The sequence below is a fragment of the Gorilla gorilla genome, chromosome 6 (assembly GCF_029281585.2).
Source record: "Gorilla gorilla gorilla isolate KB3781 chromosome 6, NHGRI_mGorGor1-v2.1_pri, whole genome shotgun sequence".
In the NCBI taxonomy this organism is placed as follows: Eukaryota; Metazoa; Chordata; class Mammalia; order Primates; family Hominidae; genus Gorilla; species Gorilla gorilla.
In genome coordinates, this window is record NC_073230.2 from 106,744,344 (window position 1) to 106,760,389 (window position 16,046).

A 16,046-nucleotide genomic window follows, 5' to 3' on the forward strand; every position below is an offset into this window, starting at 1 on the left:
CTGTAACACTGTGATGAAAGAAATTAAAGAAGACACCAATGGAAAGACATCTCATGTTAATGGATTGGAAGACTTAATATTGTTAAAATTTCCATAGTACCCAAAGTGATCTACAGTTTCACTGCAACCTCCATCAAAATCCCAATGGCATTTTTAATAAAAATAGAAAAAAATTCTAAAATACATATAAAACTACAAAAGACCATGAAATAGCCGAAGAAATCTTGAACAAAACAAGACTAAAGCTGGAGGCATCACACCTCCTAATATCAAAATGTATTACAAAGCTTCTGGTAATCAAAACAGTAGGGCACTAGCATAAAGACAGACATTTAGACCTTTGGAACAGAATAGAGATCCCAGAAATAACTCCATGGATATATAGCCAACTGATCCTCTATAAGGGTGCAAACAATACACAATGGTTTCCCCATTGTGCAACAAATGGTGTTGGAAAACTGAATATTGACATGCAAATAAAGATGAAATTGGATCCTTATCTGACACCATACACAAAGAACAACTCAAAATGGATTAAAATCTAAAATTTAAGACCTAAAATGTTAAAACTCCTGAAAGAGAACAGGGAGAAAGCTTCATGGCATTCATTTATTTTGGTAATGATTTCATGGATACAACACTAAAAACATAGGTAATAAATCCAAAAATAAGTGAGACTACATCAAGCTAAAACTCTTGTCCACAGAAAAGGAAACAATCAACAGAGTTATAAAGACAACTTTTGGAATTGGGAAAATATTTACAAGCCATATATTTGATAAGGGGTTACTATACAAAATATGAAAATAACTCCTACAACTCAATAGCAAAACGTCTCTAATAACCCAATTGAAAAATGAGCTAAGTACTTGATGTTTTTGGAGAAAAGACAAAGGTAGCCAATAGCTACATGAAAAAATGTACATTACTGGTCATCAGGGAAATATAAATCAAAACCAAAATGAGATATCATCTCTTACCTGTCAGGATTGCTGTTATCAAAGAAACAAAAGACAAGTGTTGGGGAGGATGTGGAGAAGGTGGAATCCTTGCACAACGTTGATGGGAAGGCAAAATTGTGCAGCACCCACGGAAAATAATATGGAGGTCCCTCAAAGAATTAAAAATATAACTACTATAGCATCCAGAAATCCTACTTCTGGATGTTTATCCAAAAAAAAAAAAAAAAAAAACTGAAGTTAGGATCTTGAAAAGCACTTCTATATTCATTACAGCACTATTCAGAATAGCCTAGATGTGGAAACAACCTTAATGTTCCTTGACAGATGAATGGATAAAGAAAATGTGGTATATACATACAATGCAATACTACTCAGCATAAATAAAAGGAAATTCTCAATATGTGCAAACCTTGATGAGCCTTGAAGACATTGTACCAAGTGAAATAAACCAATCAAAAAATATTGCATGATTCCACTTACATGAGATATCAAAAATGGTCAATTTCATAGATTCGAAGTGTGAAATAGTGGTTGCCTGAAGTGGGGAGAAGGGAGAAATGGGGAGTTACTAATCAGTGGACATAAAGTTTCAGTTAAGCAAGATGAATAAGCTCCAGAGATCTGCTGTAAACATTGTACTTAGAGTCAGCCGTAATACCTTGTACATTTAAATGTGTGTTAGGATGGTAGATCTCATGTTGTGTTCTTACCATAATGTAATAAAATTTAGAAATACAGAAAAATTACAACATCTTGAAAGAAAGTTCGGTGAGCTTAAAAAAAATACCTAACTCTTTGTTTTCCCCCAAGCTTCTTGTTTAATACTAATGTGGCTGCAGAATGCTTCATTTACATTCATATTTCATCTAGATGAATCAGAAATCTTTCAGAGCAATCCAGGTAGGCCTGATGAGGTACAATTGGAGAGCTGATGAATGAGGCTGCAGGAGATACACAGCACAATTTAATGAGGCCAAAAGGTTTGAGAATTAGAACAAAATGTTTGAGTTCTTTTGTGAAATGTACTACTCTTGGGAATTAATCTACCTGATTATAGATAGGTATAGCTTTAAAACAGGATCCACGTTAATCTCCTCACACAGCTGTTCCAAATTAAAATACATTTGCTTTATAATCTTTACCTGCAGCATTGCCATTCCTTAGGGCTCACCCATGTACATGAGACCTCCTTAAAAATAGTGCCAAAACTAAAATGAACTCTATCACGTAGTCCAAACAAATGAATAAAGGAAAGTAAAACCAGACACAGAGTTGAAAGATAATTTCCAGGGCTAGCAAAATTATTTTATTTTCCATAGAATAGCCAAGGGACTGCTTAGCAATACATACTTAAGATTGCCTAGCCAGTTAGGAAATAGTTCTCTGATTCTTTAATTCTCAGAATTAATTTAAAAAATGAAAAAACATTCAAATTAATAAAAATTCCAAAATAACTAGTAAATTGAATGAGAACAAATGAGAAAAAAGCATATGATAGATAGGAAATAACTTTCAAAATAAAGAATGCACATCTAAAGTTATAATCACTTGACAACGAATCCATTTTTGACAATGCATTATTCTTAACATACTTATTTTAAAGAATTTACTTTAAAAAATGATTGAGTAAGTCTTTTCTATTTTGCTCTCAGATCCAAACTAGAAATGGTCAATAGTTCATAAAATCTAAACCAAGTTACAAATATCTGAATATGCAGATGTGTTTTATGTAGTTAGAGTGAACATTGTCAGTTTTTCAACAGATAGTAAGGAAAATAATCCATGGGAAATAATTTATTGCATATCTAATGTCTCTGCTTGGCTTCTTCAGGCAAAAATAAAGCCTTTGGAGGAAATGTTCAAATATATGATAATGAAAGACATTTAACGTGTAGCATTTAATTCTGTTTAACACATGGATTGCTTCTAAAAACTTTTATTTCAGATATTTTGATGCTTTCAACAGCTTCTTAAATTTTTAGCTTTAAAATAGGGCTCTACCTTTGTTCATAAAAACCAAGTATTTATTCTGGGGTTACTGTGAAGCTGAAAACAATAACTACAATGTAATATGCCCAGCCAGTAGAGCGATCATCAATTTTAAAAGACAAGTTTTATGCACGTGTGTGTGTGTGTGTGTGTGTGTGTTCTTGTCTCTCATAACATTTACACTTGTTTCTCTTAGAGTAAAATTAATGTTGTCATTCCCTCAAACTAAGGAATATTTTACCAGGCACATCTTTAGCTTTGAATAATACGACTTTAATGCATTTTACAAAGTCCTTTTAATATCTAAAACAAACAACGAAAAATGAGGTTAAGTATTACTTTATGCACAGAGTATATGATATGATGTAAACTTTATAGCACAGAAATGGCACTTGAAATTCCAAGTAAAATTTACTACCTAGAATTGAGATTGCCCATTGTTTGTGTTAAAATGTTATGCCAGAAAGGCACTTTTTGCTGGTTTTTCTGCTGCTCTCTCCTCTGATTAAGAACTCTGCTCACAGTATATCTTCTCAGAGGGATTTTCCCCCAGTCAACCTTTCTACAGTGGTCTCTTTCCCCAGACATCCGCTTTATCATTCTCTGTTTCAGCACCCTCTTTCTTCCTGGTCTTCTTTCCCTCAGATTACCATTTTTTAATTTTTTAAATGCTTTCTTTGCTTTTTATCTGGAGCCTTCCTCTCTAATATAAACTCCATGAAGTAGTTGTATACATTTGTAAACATACCAATGAATTCTTAAAGGATGGCACAGTACTTGATGCATGGTAGGTGCTCATTACTAGCAGATATGTTGGTCATATCAGTACATAGGCAATAAATATGCTCCTAATCTATACAAAATTCATAAATGTTAGAAAAATTAAATAGCTTTGTTCTTTTAGAAGGAAATCATTAAAAACAACATTTTTTCTTAAATATTGGAATGTAGAATAAAACTGATATAGATGTTCTTATATATGTCGTCTTATAAGTAGGGAACACTTCCGCTTATATAAAAAATGATTGTAGTGATGGCACCTTTCCCTTCACTCTAATCAGTCTAACACATAGTTTTTCATGAGCATTCTCATTATCAGTGTCAGTGAAGTATTTGACATTTCCCAAGAGAAACATCTGAAATAAATCACCATACAGCTTATATTCTGACCTCTCAGCTGATAATACTCTTTGCAGAACTGCAAGTTGCTTGGAAATTCAGTGGGCCCATAGCTTATTCTTCCTTTATCTAGTACTAAATGCATATAGAGAAAAAGGAAACTTCAGATTACTTCCTTATAATCTGATGTTATGAGGATGATTCATTATAGTTGCTAGTGAATTAAAAATATCATAGTATGAAAATATGTCATACACCCACAGGTAAGACACATAAGAAAAACACTATCTTGGTTCTTTGTGAATGTGTGTGCAAAACTTACATGACTACTGCACTTTGTTGCCGTTTATAAAACAGTTTTTCTGTTTTATTTACTTGAGCGAATTCAACAGACATCGATTAAATTCTTCTCTCCGTCAGACCCTCTGGCACATATGTTGGTCATATTTGTAAATTTGCAATAAATACGGGAAATTTCGTATAGATATATCTTATGTGGACATAATGGCATTTAGAAAATACCCTTTTTCATTAGGGTTTGTTGCTAAGTATGATAAAGCTCACCAAATTTGCTCATCTAGGAAGGTGTTATTTTGAGTTATTTTAGGTTCCTCTTGAGGCATAAAAGGCTAAAGACCCACTAATGGAAAATATTACATCATTTAATACTAATCGTTTGACTATAAAAGACATTGTTGTCTTCATCATCATCTTCATTACCATAGCTAATACTTACAGAGCTTATAATTTCCATATATTAATGCCTTATATTTACTTTTCATTTACAACTGGAATAATCATATAATATAATAATAATATCATCATCACCATCACCCCCATTTTGGAAATAAGAAAATCAAAATCAGAAAAGTAAAGTAACTTGCTGAAAGTCATATGGCTACTAAGTGGCAGAGTCAAGATGGTAATCTACAGTCTGAATTCCATAACCTCATGCAGAATGCACCTGACTGGCCATTTGTCTATGTCTTTCTCTGAGCAGCTCTGTGGCTATGCTAATCATAATTTGCCCACCCAGGAGCCTGCCTTCAAGTCAGACAGCAAGACTTCCCCACAGGGATCTGCTCCTTACAGCTTTCACAGGCTAAGGTGGATCACCAGAACTTTGCAGGCTGCAAGTAACTTTCAGATCCTTGGGCTTTATAAAATAAAGTGTGAAAGGTGAATTTGGACACTTTTATTTATTACATACTGCTATAAAACTGGAGATACAGGCTAGTCAAATGCTCTGGATTCTGATGTATTTGTGAATTATGGAAACCACATTAGAATTTTACCCTAAAATATTCCATCCAGTCTAGTATTTTCATAGGCTTAATGCCAAAAATTTTAGTACACAGAGTAGATTAATAAAACCTATTTCTGACTTCATTTTTCTAACATGATTCGAAGGCTGAAGTTTTTATTTTACTTTTATTGGCTTTCTTCATAGACTAATTTCCATTATTCTTTGGAGATTTGCCTATTGTAAATTAAAGTTGAACTCTGGGTAACTGATAATTGTTGAGGTGACAGTTTCCAGTAACTGGGTTCTGCTGGGAAACAAATTCCTATGGCTTTTTAAAATAGGTTGACCCTGTGGCTTTGGAAAACTCTTAATTGAAGACAAGTATTTTAGTTTTCAAACAAAACAAAACAAAAACAGATTAGCAGAAGTCAGAACTGTAGGATAAAGTTACAAATCAGTGGGATATAAGGAGCAAATCAGTAATACATTGTAAATAGCCAAAACTGCTCTTACTTAAAAGTCTTCTCAAATCAAGTAGGCCAGAGCTGTAATACTAAATTTGAATTTTTGGAATTATAATGTTTCTTTCAGAAGAAAAATAGTTTTGAAACAACTAAAAGTAAAATTATGTAAGTTTATAACTATGAAACAGCCATAGGAATTTAATTTTTTTTGTTTTTTGTTTTTTGTTTTGAGACGGAGTCTCACTCCATCACCAGGCTGAAGTGCAGTGGTGTGATCTCAGTTCACTGCAGTCTCCACCTCCCGGGTTCAAGTAATTCTCCTGCCTCAGCTTCCCAAGTAGCTGGGATTACAGGTGTGTGCCACCATGCCCAGCTAATTTTTGTATTTTTAGTACAGACGGGGTTTCACCATGTTGGCCAGGATGGTCTTGATCTCCTGACCTCATGATCCACCTGCCTCAGCCTCCCAAAGTGCTGGAATTACAGACATGAGCCACTGCACCTGTCCACGAATTTAATTTTTAAGTTAATTACCCCATCCACGCCACCCCCACCCCACCAAGACAGAATCTCACACACTCTGTTGCCCAGACAGAGTGCAGTGGTGTGATCTAGGCTCACTGCAACCTCCACCTCTTGGGTTCAAGCGATTCTCCTGCCTCAGCACCCTAGGGTAGCTGGGATTACAGGCGTGAGCCACCATGCTCAGCTAATTTTTGTATTTTTAGTAGAGTTGGGAGTCTCACTATGTTGCCCAGGCTGGTCTTGAACTCCTGAGCTCAAGTGATCCACCCACCTCAGCCTCTCAAAGTGCTGAGATTACAAGCATGAGCCACCACACCTGGACTTAAGTTCAATTTTATTAAGTCTGCTCCCCAAATTACTATTGCTTTTACAATTATATAACTATGTGTGAATCCAGAATTATAAGAAATTTTTTTATTTTCAAGGAATAATATAGTACATAAATAAGTGTACTAAGTATATTTTGCCTAAAAAGTTGTTTACCTCCAGTAAGGATGTCTGCTTATTTATTATTAAATAAAAAGATTAAGAATGTATGATGATGTAAGTATAGTGAAACAGCCCAAATTGCAAAATGCAAGACAACTAATAGCCCAGTTTTGGTCCTGCTCTTACCACATACTGTAATGAACTTATTGATATGTTGGATAACACCAAAGTCTGTCTTAGATCCCTCTGGTAAGAAGTAGAAACCACTCAAGCATCTATTCACTTGTTTTTAACAAACGTTTGTTTTCATTTATGAGTAAGGCACTACAATAGAAGCTAAATTGTATAATCTTGGAACTTTTAAAGCCCATTCCAACGTTTATTCAATACTAGCTTCCCACAGTATTTCTGTTGAAGACCTGTACTCCAGCATTATGAAAAATATTTGTCAAAGCCGTCTGTTACTGTATATGTCTTGTGTGACTCTATGATGAAAATTTCATAGAAGCAAACATTTTGAAATATGAGCCTACATAAAATCATACATGTTGAGAAACAATTAGCTACTTTTCTAGGAACATTTTACTCACAACAGAAAAATTTTCATGTGCATTATGCATTTGTTATATGAACCTAGTGTTGTGATTATAAATATACTACTAGGCATGAGTAAAGGAATTTTTTCTCCACAAAAGTCGCCTTAGCCTGGATGTAGACCTGCTCTAATGTAAGTGATTTGCTTGAGTGAGAGTTAAGATGAAATATTTAGCTTGTGTGACTACTAGTTAAGCATTTTGAGTTATTTTTGTATGTCATTTTGTTTTTATGTAAGATCATGCAAATGTGCTTAAAAGAACTGTACAAATACACATCTTTGAGAAGGTAATTTACCTTAAGTTTTAAATTGTACATATTTCAAGGAATCACTTTATTTTTCTATAACTCCAAAATTAAGGTTAAACAAGAACCGTAAGTTTAAAGAAGTAAAAACAAAAAACATCTGAAGAAGCAGGGTATCAATCATCTCTGTGGACTTTAGCATCTGGAATTTAGTTCATTGACTATTCCACAAGGTGGCAGTAGTATAGTATGGAATAGGAGGAATGAAACCATTTACAATTCCAAGTGGAAAGTTGTGTACACAAAAGTTCTTTTAAATTTAACCAATACATTATGTATATGCACTATACAATATGTAATGTGAAAGTTTATGAAATCAGTGAAGTTAAAATTCTTATGTAATTAGCTAAAATGTACAAAGAAAAAACAAGTTCAACAATGGTATGGCACTAGGGAATGAAATTTTTTTATATTGATTTTTTACTGTCATACAAAGAATGTGTGTAAGGCACTACGATAGATCCTAAGTTTTGAATGACTTATATTAAACTTTTTCTCAACTGAATATATATTTATAAGATCATTATAGAAAGCTCTAAGATAATCTATATAATCCATAAAATCATTAAATACCTATGTGCATATGTGTTTGTATGTGTGTGTGTATTATATACATACATATACGTAAACCCAAGATAAAATAATCTTGGGTATATTAGATTGCGTAAATATTGTAATGGTAAAGCAGTTGTATAAATTATAAAGAAGGTTGCATTTGCAATTAGGATTTTAGTAAACACTTGGAATAAAATTTCAGGAAAATAATGTCTTTAAAAATCTCTACAACAAGGCAAGTGAAAATTGAGAAAAGGGGTACAAATTATACATTGATGACATGGGAATGATTCAGTTAGTTAATGCAGCTTACATTTAAGTAGCCAAGAACCTATGCAAGAAAAAGAACAAAGAGGTTTGAAAAAGAGTTTGGCATGTTTCAAAAATTATAATTAAAGCTGACAGAATGTGCACTACCCCAGCCCTGATCCCAAATACCTTAATTTTGACAACCTCTGAGGGGTCCATGTAAGCAAACACATAGAAGTTAACTGAAACTTCTATAGCAAAATAAATAAAGCAACAAGCTTTTTTTTAAGGGGGGGGGGTCTAGTGTTTATTTGGACTATTTGAATGATAACATCAGTCAAATAATCATATGTGTGGATCTGAGTGTAGCCTCGATGTTATTAGAAGTGCTTGCCTTTCTGAGACATAGATATAAGATTCATATAGTCTTACTTGTTTATTTTTTTACTGAAAAGTATTTTATGAAAAATGTTTTACTAGATGATTGTTGTGGTAACAGGAACTTCTAGGCAAAGCCGTGCTTCCGTTGAAAATTTGAGGTATGGGTTCAAATGTTAGTTATGAGGGAGATCCCCCAGTGCTTTCTGGAGCATCTGGACTTTTTCCCTGACTTGAATTCATTTGATGATTGTTTAGGGTATGGCATTTAAATTGAATTATCAGTTAGGGTGGTCAACCTGCTTATAAAAATATTTCCATTTAGAAGCTCAACTCTGTAAGCAGTAACCCTACATTGAAATTTATAGACAGACCCAAAAATGACCTAACTGATGAATTAAAGAAAATGAAACCATTGCATTTTGATTGGGAATTCCTGGAGAGAAAGATAGATTGAGAGAGAGAAAAAAACCAACTTCTGTCATTCACTTAGAAACAGTTATTTATTCTTGCAGTTTGAAGTATTTAAAGCTCGGATTATGTTCACCATGTGGCCTCTTACATAACCAGCTAAGGCAAACCTGGATTATGTAAGAGTGGCTCACCTAAAACCTTACAAATGAAATAGCAACATCCCTGATATACGTTTTGGGGGCAGGGATTGTTATAATGTGATCTGTGTGGCCAAGACCAGTGCAAGAACAGAGAACAGATGTGAAATCTCTTTTGAGATTTGTACTCTGAAATCATGTGTAACAGTTAAAAGATACAAAACAATTAGAAAATGTCCATTCAAATAGTCAGTCAACATGAATTAGGGAAAAGCTCTTAACATAGTTCAAACTGGAATTTGAACTCATGGAAAAGTGATTTTCTGCATGTCTATTTTTAGAAATAGCTAAAATGTTGAGCTGAGGGTATTGGTTTACTTAGATTACTAAATTAGTAAAAATCAATATATATGTAAAAATAATTTTATTAAGTATAGGTTGACCTCATGGAATTTACCTTTTATACTTTCACACTATTATTTAAATTCAATGTCTTTCAATAAATATTTAAATTATAAAAACTCTCTATTGATTTTAAAATATTTGCATACTTTATAGCATGTTAGGAACAGTCAATATTTTGATTATATTTAAAAATCCTAGGAGCTTAGAATATCTATTTATATGTGTCAGCCAACTTTTATAGAAAATAAGTAATATACTAACAACATAATCATATGTGTGCATCCCAAATATTTCCATGGTGAAAACCATCACAAAATTTAATTGTGTTAAGCAATTTTGAAGTACAATGACCTTTCTGAATACTTTTTCATTACTACATACCTATGAAATAGGGAAATAAGCTTTTTTTGCAGTGACTAGCTATGTAGATAATATATATAACCAGGTGAGACAGGTGAAGTGAGGTTGGACCTCAAAGATATATTTTCTTTTTTCTTTCTTTCTTTTTTCTTTTTTTGAAATGGAGTTTCGCTCTTGTTGCCCAAGCTGGAGTGCAATGGCACAATTTCAGCTCACTGTAACCTCCACCTCCCTGGTTCAAGCAATTCTTCCTCAGCCTCCCGAGTAGCTGGGATTACAGGCGCGCACCATAAGGCCTGGCTAATTTTTTGTATTTTTAGTACAAACGGGGTTTCACCATGTTAGCCAGGATGGTCTCGAACTCCTGACCTCAGGTGATCTGCCTGCCTCGGCCTCCCAAAGTGCTGGGATTACAAGCGTGAGCCACTGCGCCTGGCCATGAAAGATGTACTTTCTATGAATGAAACATTAGTCATGCTCCTGTCTGAGGATTGGAATATGCAACAGGACTCTCAGGTACAAATTTAAATGTAGCAACTGGAGTCTATGTTTACAATAGGTTATGTGATTTTCCTCTGGTCCCTTTCTGAAGGCTTTACTGGCCTCAGTTTTTCTAGTCATATCATTCAACTGGAAAGCACTCTTTTCAATAGAAATTTTAGCTGTTTTATTTTGCCATTCAATTAAATTTTATTCAGCCTAATGAATACCTATTTTTCAATTCATCCAGGTACGTGTATTCACGTTTTCAGTTGGTCAACACAATTATGACAGAGGACCTATTCAGTGGATGGCCTGTGAAAACAAAGGTAACAAATCTGTTTTCTCCTAATAAATTAGAAGAAAAACTATTTTGGTAGTTGTTATTAGGTGTACTTATTTAAAATACGCTAAAATTGTAGCTAACTTTTATAGGAATCAGACAAGAGGAAGATTCTGAACATGTTTTTATAGAGAAAACACATACAAATTTTGACATTAGCATTACATTATATGAAAATTCTGATATATGATTATATTTCCACATTCATAAAATAATGTATTACACTGAATTATACTGAATGATATATATCAGATATAATCTTACGTGAAAAATTAGGAATGAAACAATATCTGAATTTCATAAAGCTTAAATATGAGAGTATGACATATATATTTTTTTCTCTGAGTGGTTTAATTACTGTTTTTGAAAAATATTATCTTATACATTCCAGGATAATTCAAATATTTGCAGTGAGCTCATATTTTCATTCAGAAAGAATGATGTTACTGAGAAAAACATATGTTAATTTGAAAAATGAACTGTGATACCATGGCAAGAAAAAGAACCTAAATTTTTTCTGAAAGTTATATTTAGGCAAAGATTTTATATAAATATAATAATTATCCATCATGCATCTTTAATAATTTATCCAATGAAAAAGTATTTTTAATGATACCATGTTTCCTATTCCTTCATAGAAGAATACCTATTTTATAGTAACTAAGAAATGTAATGAAATTTTTCACAAAGCCTGTGTGTTTGTTGTGAAGATTCATTAACCATTCTTAATTTTGATATTTCAGTATTAGCTCAATTTTGAAGTGAAATATATTGTTTTCAAAATACTCTTTATAAAATATTTATAAAATAAAATAATTTTGTGGCCCTTTATTATAAAGTAACATTTATGTATAAAAACATATATGTATATTTCAGGTTATTATTATGAAATTCCTTCCATTGGTGCAATAAGAATCAATACTCAGGTATGATTATTTAAAACTTGTTTAAATTATTTTTTTCAAGTAAAAGATATTTTTCTGGTTTAAATATGCTCAATATGGAGAAAATTAGCAAGAATGAAAAGATCTATAATATTACACCTATATTAAAATACTGAGTATCTTGGTGATACATTGGTTTTATTTCATTAACATTGCAAGTGTTTTCAAATACCCAAAACTCAGGTTAATAAAATGAGTATATTGTTATTTTCAGATGTTACAAACATCATAGAAAATAAATAAAGTCAAATTTTCTAGAAATATATTTCATGTAATTTGAACTTGAGTCTACTGCAAATAATTTTTAAAAGTTTCTTCAAATTGTAGGTACTGTGTATAAAATTAAACACTAATTATGCTGGACAAATTGTACAGGGACCTAGTTGGAACTTAAATACGTCCCAAATAACCCGTGTGGATCTATTTATCAATCTAAAATAAAGTTACAACAAGGAGATGATTTTTCTAACATCATTCAGTTGAAAACATGCCTGTTAAATAACTTTTTGTAGAATGTAGTAATTAATTTAAATATTTATTCTTTTTAAATAATCATAAATTACTATGAAAATTGCTACTCCTTTTTAAACATAGCTGAAGATCTACAAAATAAACAAAGTCAAAATTTAGCATAAATAACATGGCATTTGTGGACATGAATACTGAATACATTGAATGTTGAAATGAAACAGCAGCTGCATTTGAGTCTGATGTCTAGATTTGGCACAGTATTTCCTTTATTTTTTGATGTGTTTAAATGTAGTTTTGAATTTCAGCCAAACAATCTGTGATATGAAAGAAAGTATGTGGCTGCTGTATGATTTTAAATTTGTGCAATTCCACGCAGTAAATCACAGAGCCTTAAATAGTTTAGATTAACATGAAACAATTCACAGGGAATGTATTTCACTTACTGGCTGTAACACAGAAAAACAATGCTCTGATTGTTACTAGAAAAAAACTGGGGTAGATATATTGTATAAATAATGTAAGTCAAATATTGTTCATTCAAAATAACGTAGCCATACCACTTATGGAGTACCCAAAATAGAAATTAACTGATTATATATTCAGTCTCAATAATTTTGATTCTATATTCATTTTGAACTCTAGAATATTTTTTCTCTGTAATTTTTATTTCAACACAGCATTCCTAGTTTTAACCACAACTTTTTTTTTTTTCCCATAAACAGGAATATTTGGATGTTTTGGGAAGACCAATGGTTTTAGCAGGAGACAAAGCTAAGCAAGTCCAATGGACAAATGTGTACCTGGATGCATTGGTAAGAGGTTGAGCTATTCAGTCAAAGACTGTCATAACAAAAGCACACAGATGATTTCTACTTCTTCTAAATGATGTCTCTGTTTTCCTTTTCATTAAACCCTCCCCAAAATTTCTTCTATCACAGACTTCTTTCCTAGAATTTATATAATTTACATAAAAACATAGACTTGTATGTAGTAGAAAACTACAAATGCAAAGTGTTAGCTTATTGTCTACTTGATCCCTTCATTGGGAATGTAGAATTTCCAACCTGGAATGTTGAATACATGGGCATTTCAATAAGTTTTTTAATTGTTAATGTAAAAAAAAAGATGAAAGTCTTTGTGAATTAGAATCTATTTTTGCAGAGTTTGAACAACAATTTTGAAGAAAGTATTTTTAAAGTAGAGGAGCTAGTAGAAGCATGTCTAGCCTCCACAACTATAGCTGGATCTGCTAAAACTCAGGAGTACATGTGATTAGATAGGCAAAACTTTACCTTATACTGAAATCATCACAAACTTCTTCATGTATTAATATAATCTTTTGTGCTAGATTTAACCTCATACTTTTTATGGAAATACGTCATTGAGGTGATCAAATCTGGTGTGAAATAACAAACACATGTTAAATTGTCCATTGCACAATTGACATTTTAGTAAAGATATGTCATTATATTTAAAAGCAGTGGTTCTCAACAAGGGGGTCTTTTTGCCCCTCACAGTTCATTTGGAAAAAATCTGTAGACATTTTTGATTGTCATGGCTTGAGGGGAGGGGTTGCTACTGGCATCTAGAGCAAGCTTGTCCAACCTGTGGTCCAGGATGGCTTTGAATGCAGCCCACCATAAACTTGTACACTTTCTTAAAACATGATTTTTTTTTGCTTTTTTAAAAATCTCAACTATTGTTAGTATTAGTGTATTTTAGGTGTGGCCCAAGACAATTCATCTTCTCTCAGTGTGGCCCAGGGAAGCCAAAAGATTGGACACCCCTGAGTGGACAGAGGCCAGGCACGCTGTTAAACATCCTATAATGCAGAGGAAAATGCCTACCACACACAACAAAGTATTTTCCCTCCAAAAATGTCAATAGGGCCAAAGTTGAAAATCTTTTAAATGTAATTTTTACTTTCCTGACATGAAAGTTATAAATAATAATCATCGCACTTAAGCTTTTTTCTTATGTTTAGTCTTAATGAGAAGAATTTATGAATAATTTACTAAAATAATATATTTGGAGAGAATCAAAATAATAAGACCTGAAAATAAATGCTGATTCAGTAACCCTTTTCCCTACTTGGAGTTCAGTGATATGTTCTTACTACTTTTCCAAATGTAATGATGAACCCATAGGGCAAAATGCAGTCCATTTAGAATTACTTATCATTTGGTTTTTAGAAAATAAACATATACAGGAAGTTAGAAGAAAAATAGGCACTATTAACAGCAGCCTTGCACACTAAGGAAGATAAAATGAAGCTTGCTTACCTCAAGCCCTAGCTTAAAATTACTGTCCAGTGTTCCTTTTAGACGTCACATATTTACTTAAGGTCACATAGTGATCCAAAGCTGTGGTCAAAATGTTGCACTTTTCAAATCCATCACAGGACAGTGTATGATAGGAGGAGTCAATAATTATGCCCTGTTGTGTTTCCTTTGACTGGAAGTTCATTAGCCAGCATGTCTGCATTGCTGGTAAGGTCCTTACTGATAGCACAAATGACATTAGGAGGAAATGTTGGTTCTAAATGTGCTGTGCTATAAGCTGAAACTGAATGTAAAAAAAAAAAAAAAAAAAAGAACACATGAATTTGCTATTCATTGGACACATATAGCATTATTTTTACTGGTTTGAAGATGATAAAGTGATCCTCATATATTCCTAGTTATTTGTTTATAATCTCTCCACACAGCAGATTAAAAATATATGTTGGTGAAAAACAGTTATATTAAAAAGGAAAAGGTAAATATATTTCAAAACCAAATATAATGGATATAATGAGAAAAAGAATTCTGACTTCAAAATGAAGCCAATATTGGGGGCAAAGTGGGTTGTGGTTAAGAAAATGGAGACATTTTAGCTGATCGTATTAGTGTAAGATTTTTGCAATTGGTGGTGAAAAGTGAAACCATAAAAATGGGGTATAGCGTAACAGTTGGGGAAGCACTGAATATATCAAAAAAATGATACCTTGGTCATTTTTGGTGATAAGGGGAGATTAGGACAATATTGTGGAGAGTTCATTTTAATTAGGAGACAAAGTGAAGCTCTTTATAAAAAGAGATATGACAAGAATTGGGCTCTAGAAAATATTTTTAAAATTCCAGGGTAGAGAAATCTTGTTTTATTTCTCTCTTATTTTCTAGAGACATGTGCAGTACTCAGGAGTAGAGTACAAGTTTTTGGTCTGCTTAATAAATGAGAAAAAATTCAAGTTGGGCCCCAATGAGTTCATTCATAATTATCTTAAATCTAATATGTTAGTAATCTAGTAACTCACTTTAGGCTACATTTTACCATTTTTAGAAGCAAATTATGGTATGCAGTATAAATGCAAAAGTAATGCAAAGGAAATGATTACATCCATATCTACCTTGTATTAAACCATGGTAGCATTTTTAAAACCATGCATATAGATTATAGCTCTAACAGACACTTCACCAAATCTTTACTAAATTATCTTTTGGATACCAGTTTTACGAATTAATCTATAGCCTGACTTTATTGAGGTGGGAGGTTTTCATTGGAAGCATTAATTTATATAATTAAGGATGTTTCATTGTCTAATGTTCTTGGTTAGGACTTTATAAGCGCCAACATGTATCTATCACTGTATTAGTCTGTTCTCACACTGCTGTGAAGAAATCCCCAAGACTGAGTA

General features: G+C 32.6%; 1 protein-coding gene across 8 annotated transcripts in view; it reads left to right on the forward strand.

The window, feature by feature from the left end:
- CACNA2D1 (calcium voltage-gated channel auxiliary subunit alpha2delta 1) overlaps positions 1 to 16,046 on the forward strand; it is a 494,639-nt gene that overhangs the window by 415,729 nt on the left and 62,864 nt on the right. For all 8 annotated transcript variants that reach the window (XM_055347564.2, XM_055347566.2, XM_055347565.2 and 5 more), the window contains 3 exons: positions 10,863 to 10,941; positions 11,832 to 11,881; positions 13,093 to 13,182. In XM_055347564.2, the coding sequence (XP_055203539.1) occupies positions 10,863 to 10,941; positions 11,832 to 11,881; positions 13,093 to 13,182 (219 nt within the window). The remainder of the gene's footprint in view (positions 1 to 10,862; positions 10,942 to 11,831; positions 11,882 to 13,092; positions 13,183 to 16,046) is intronic.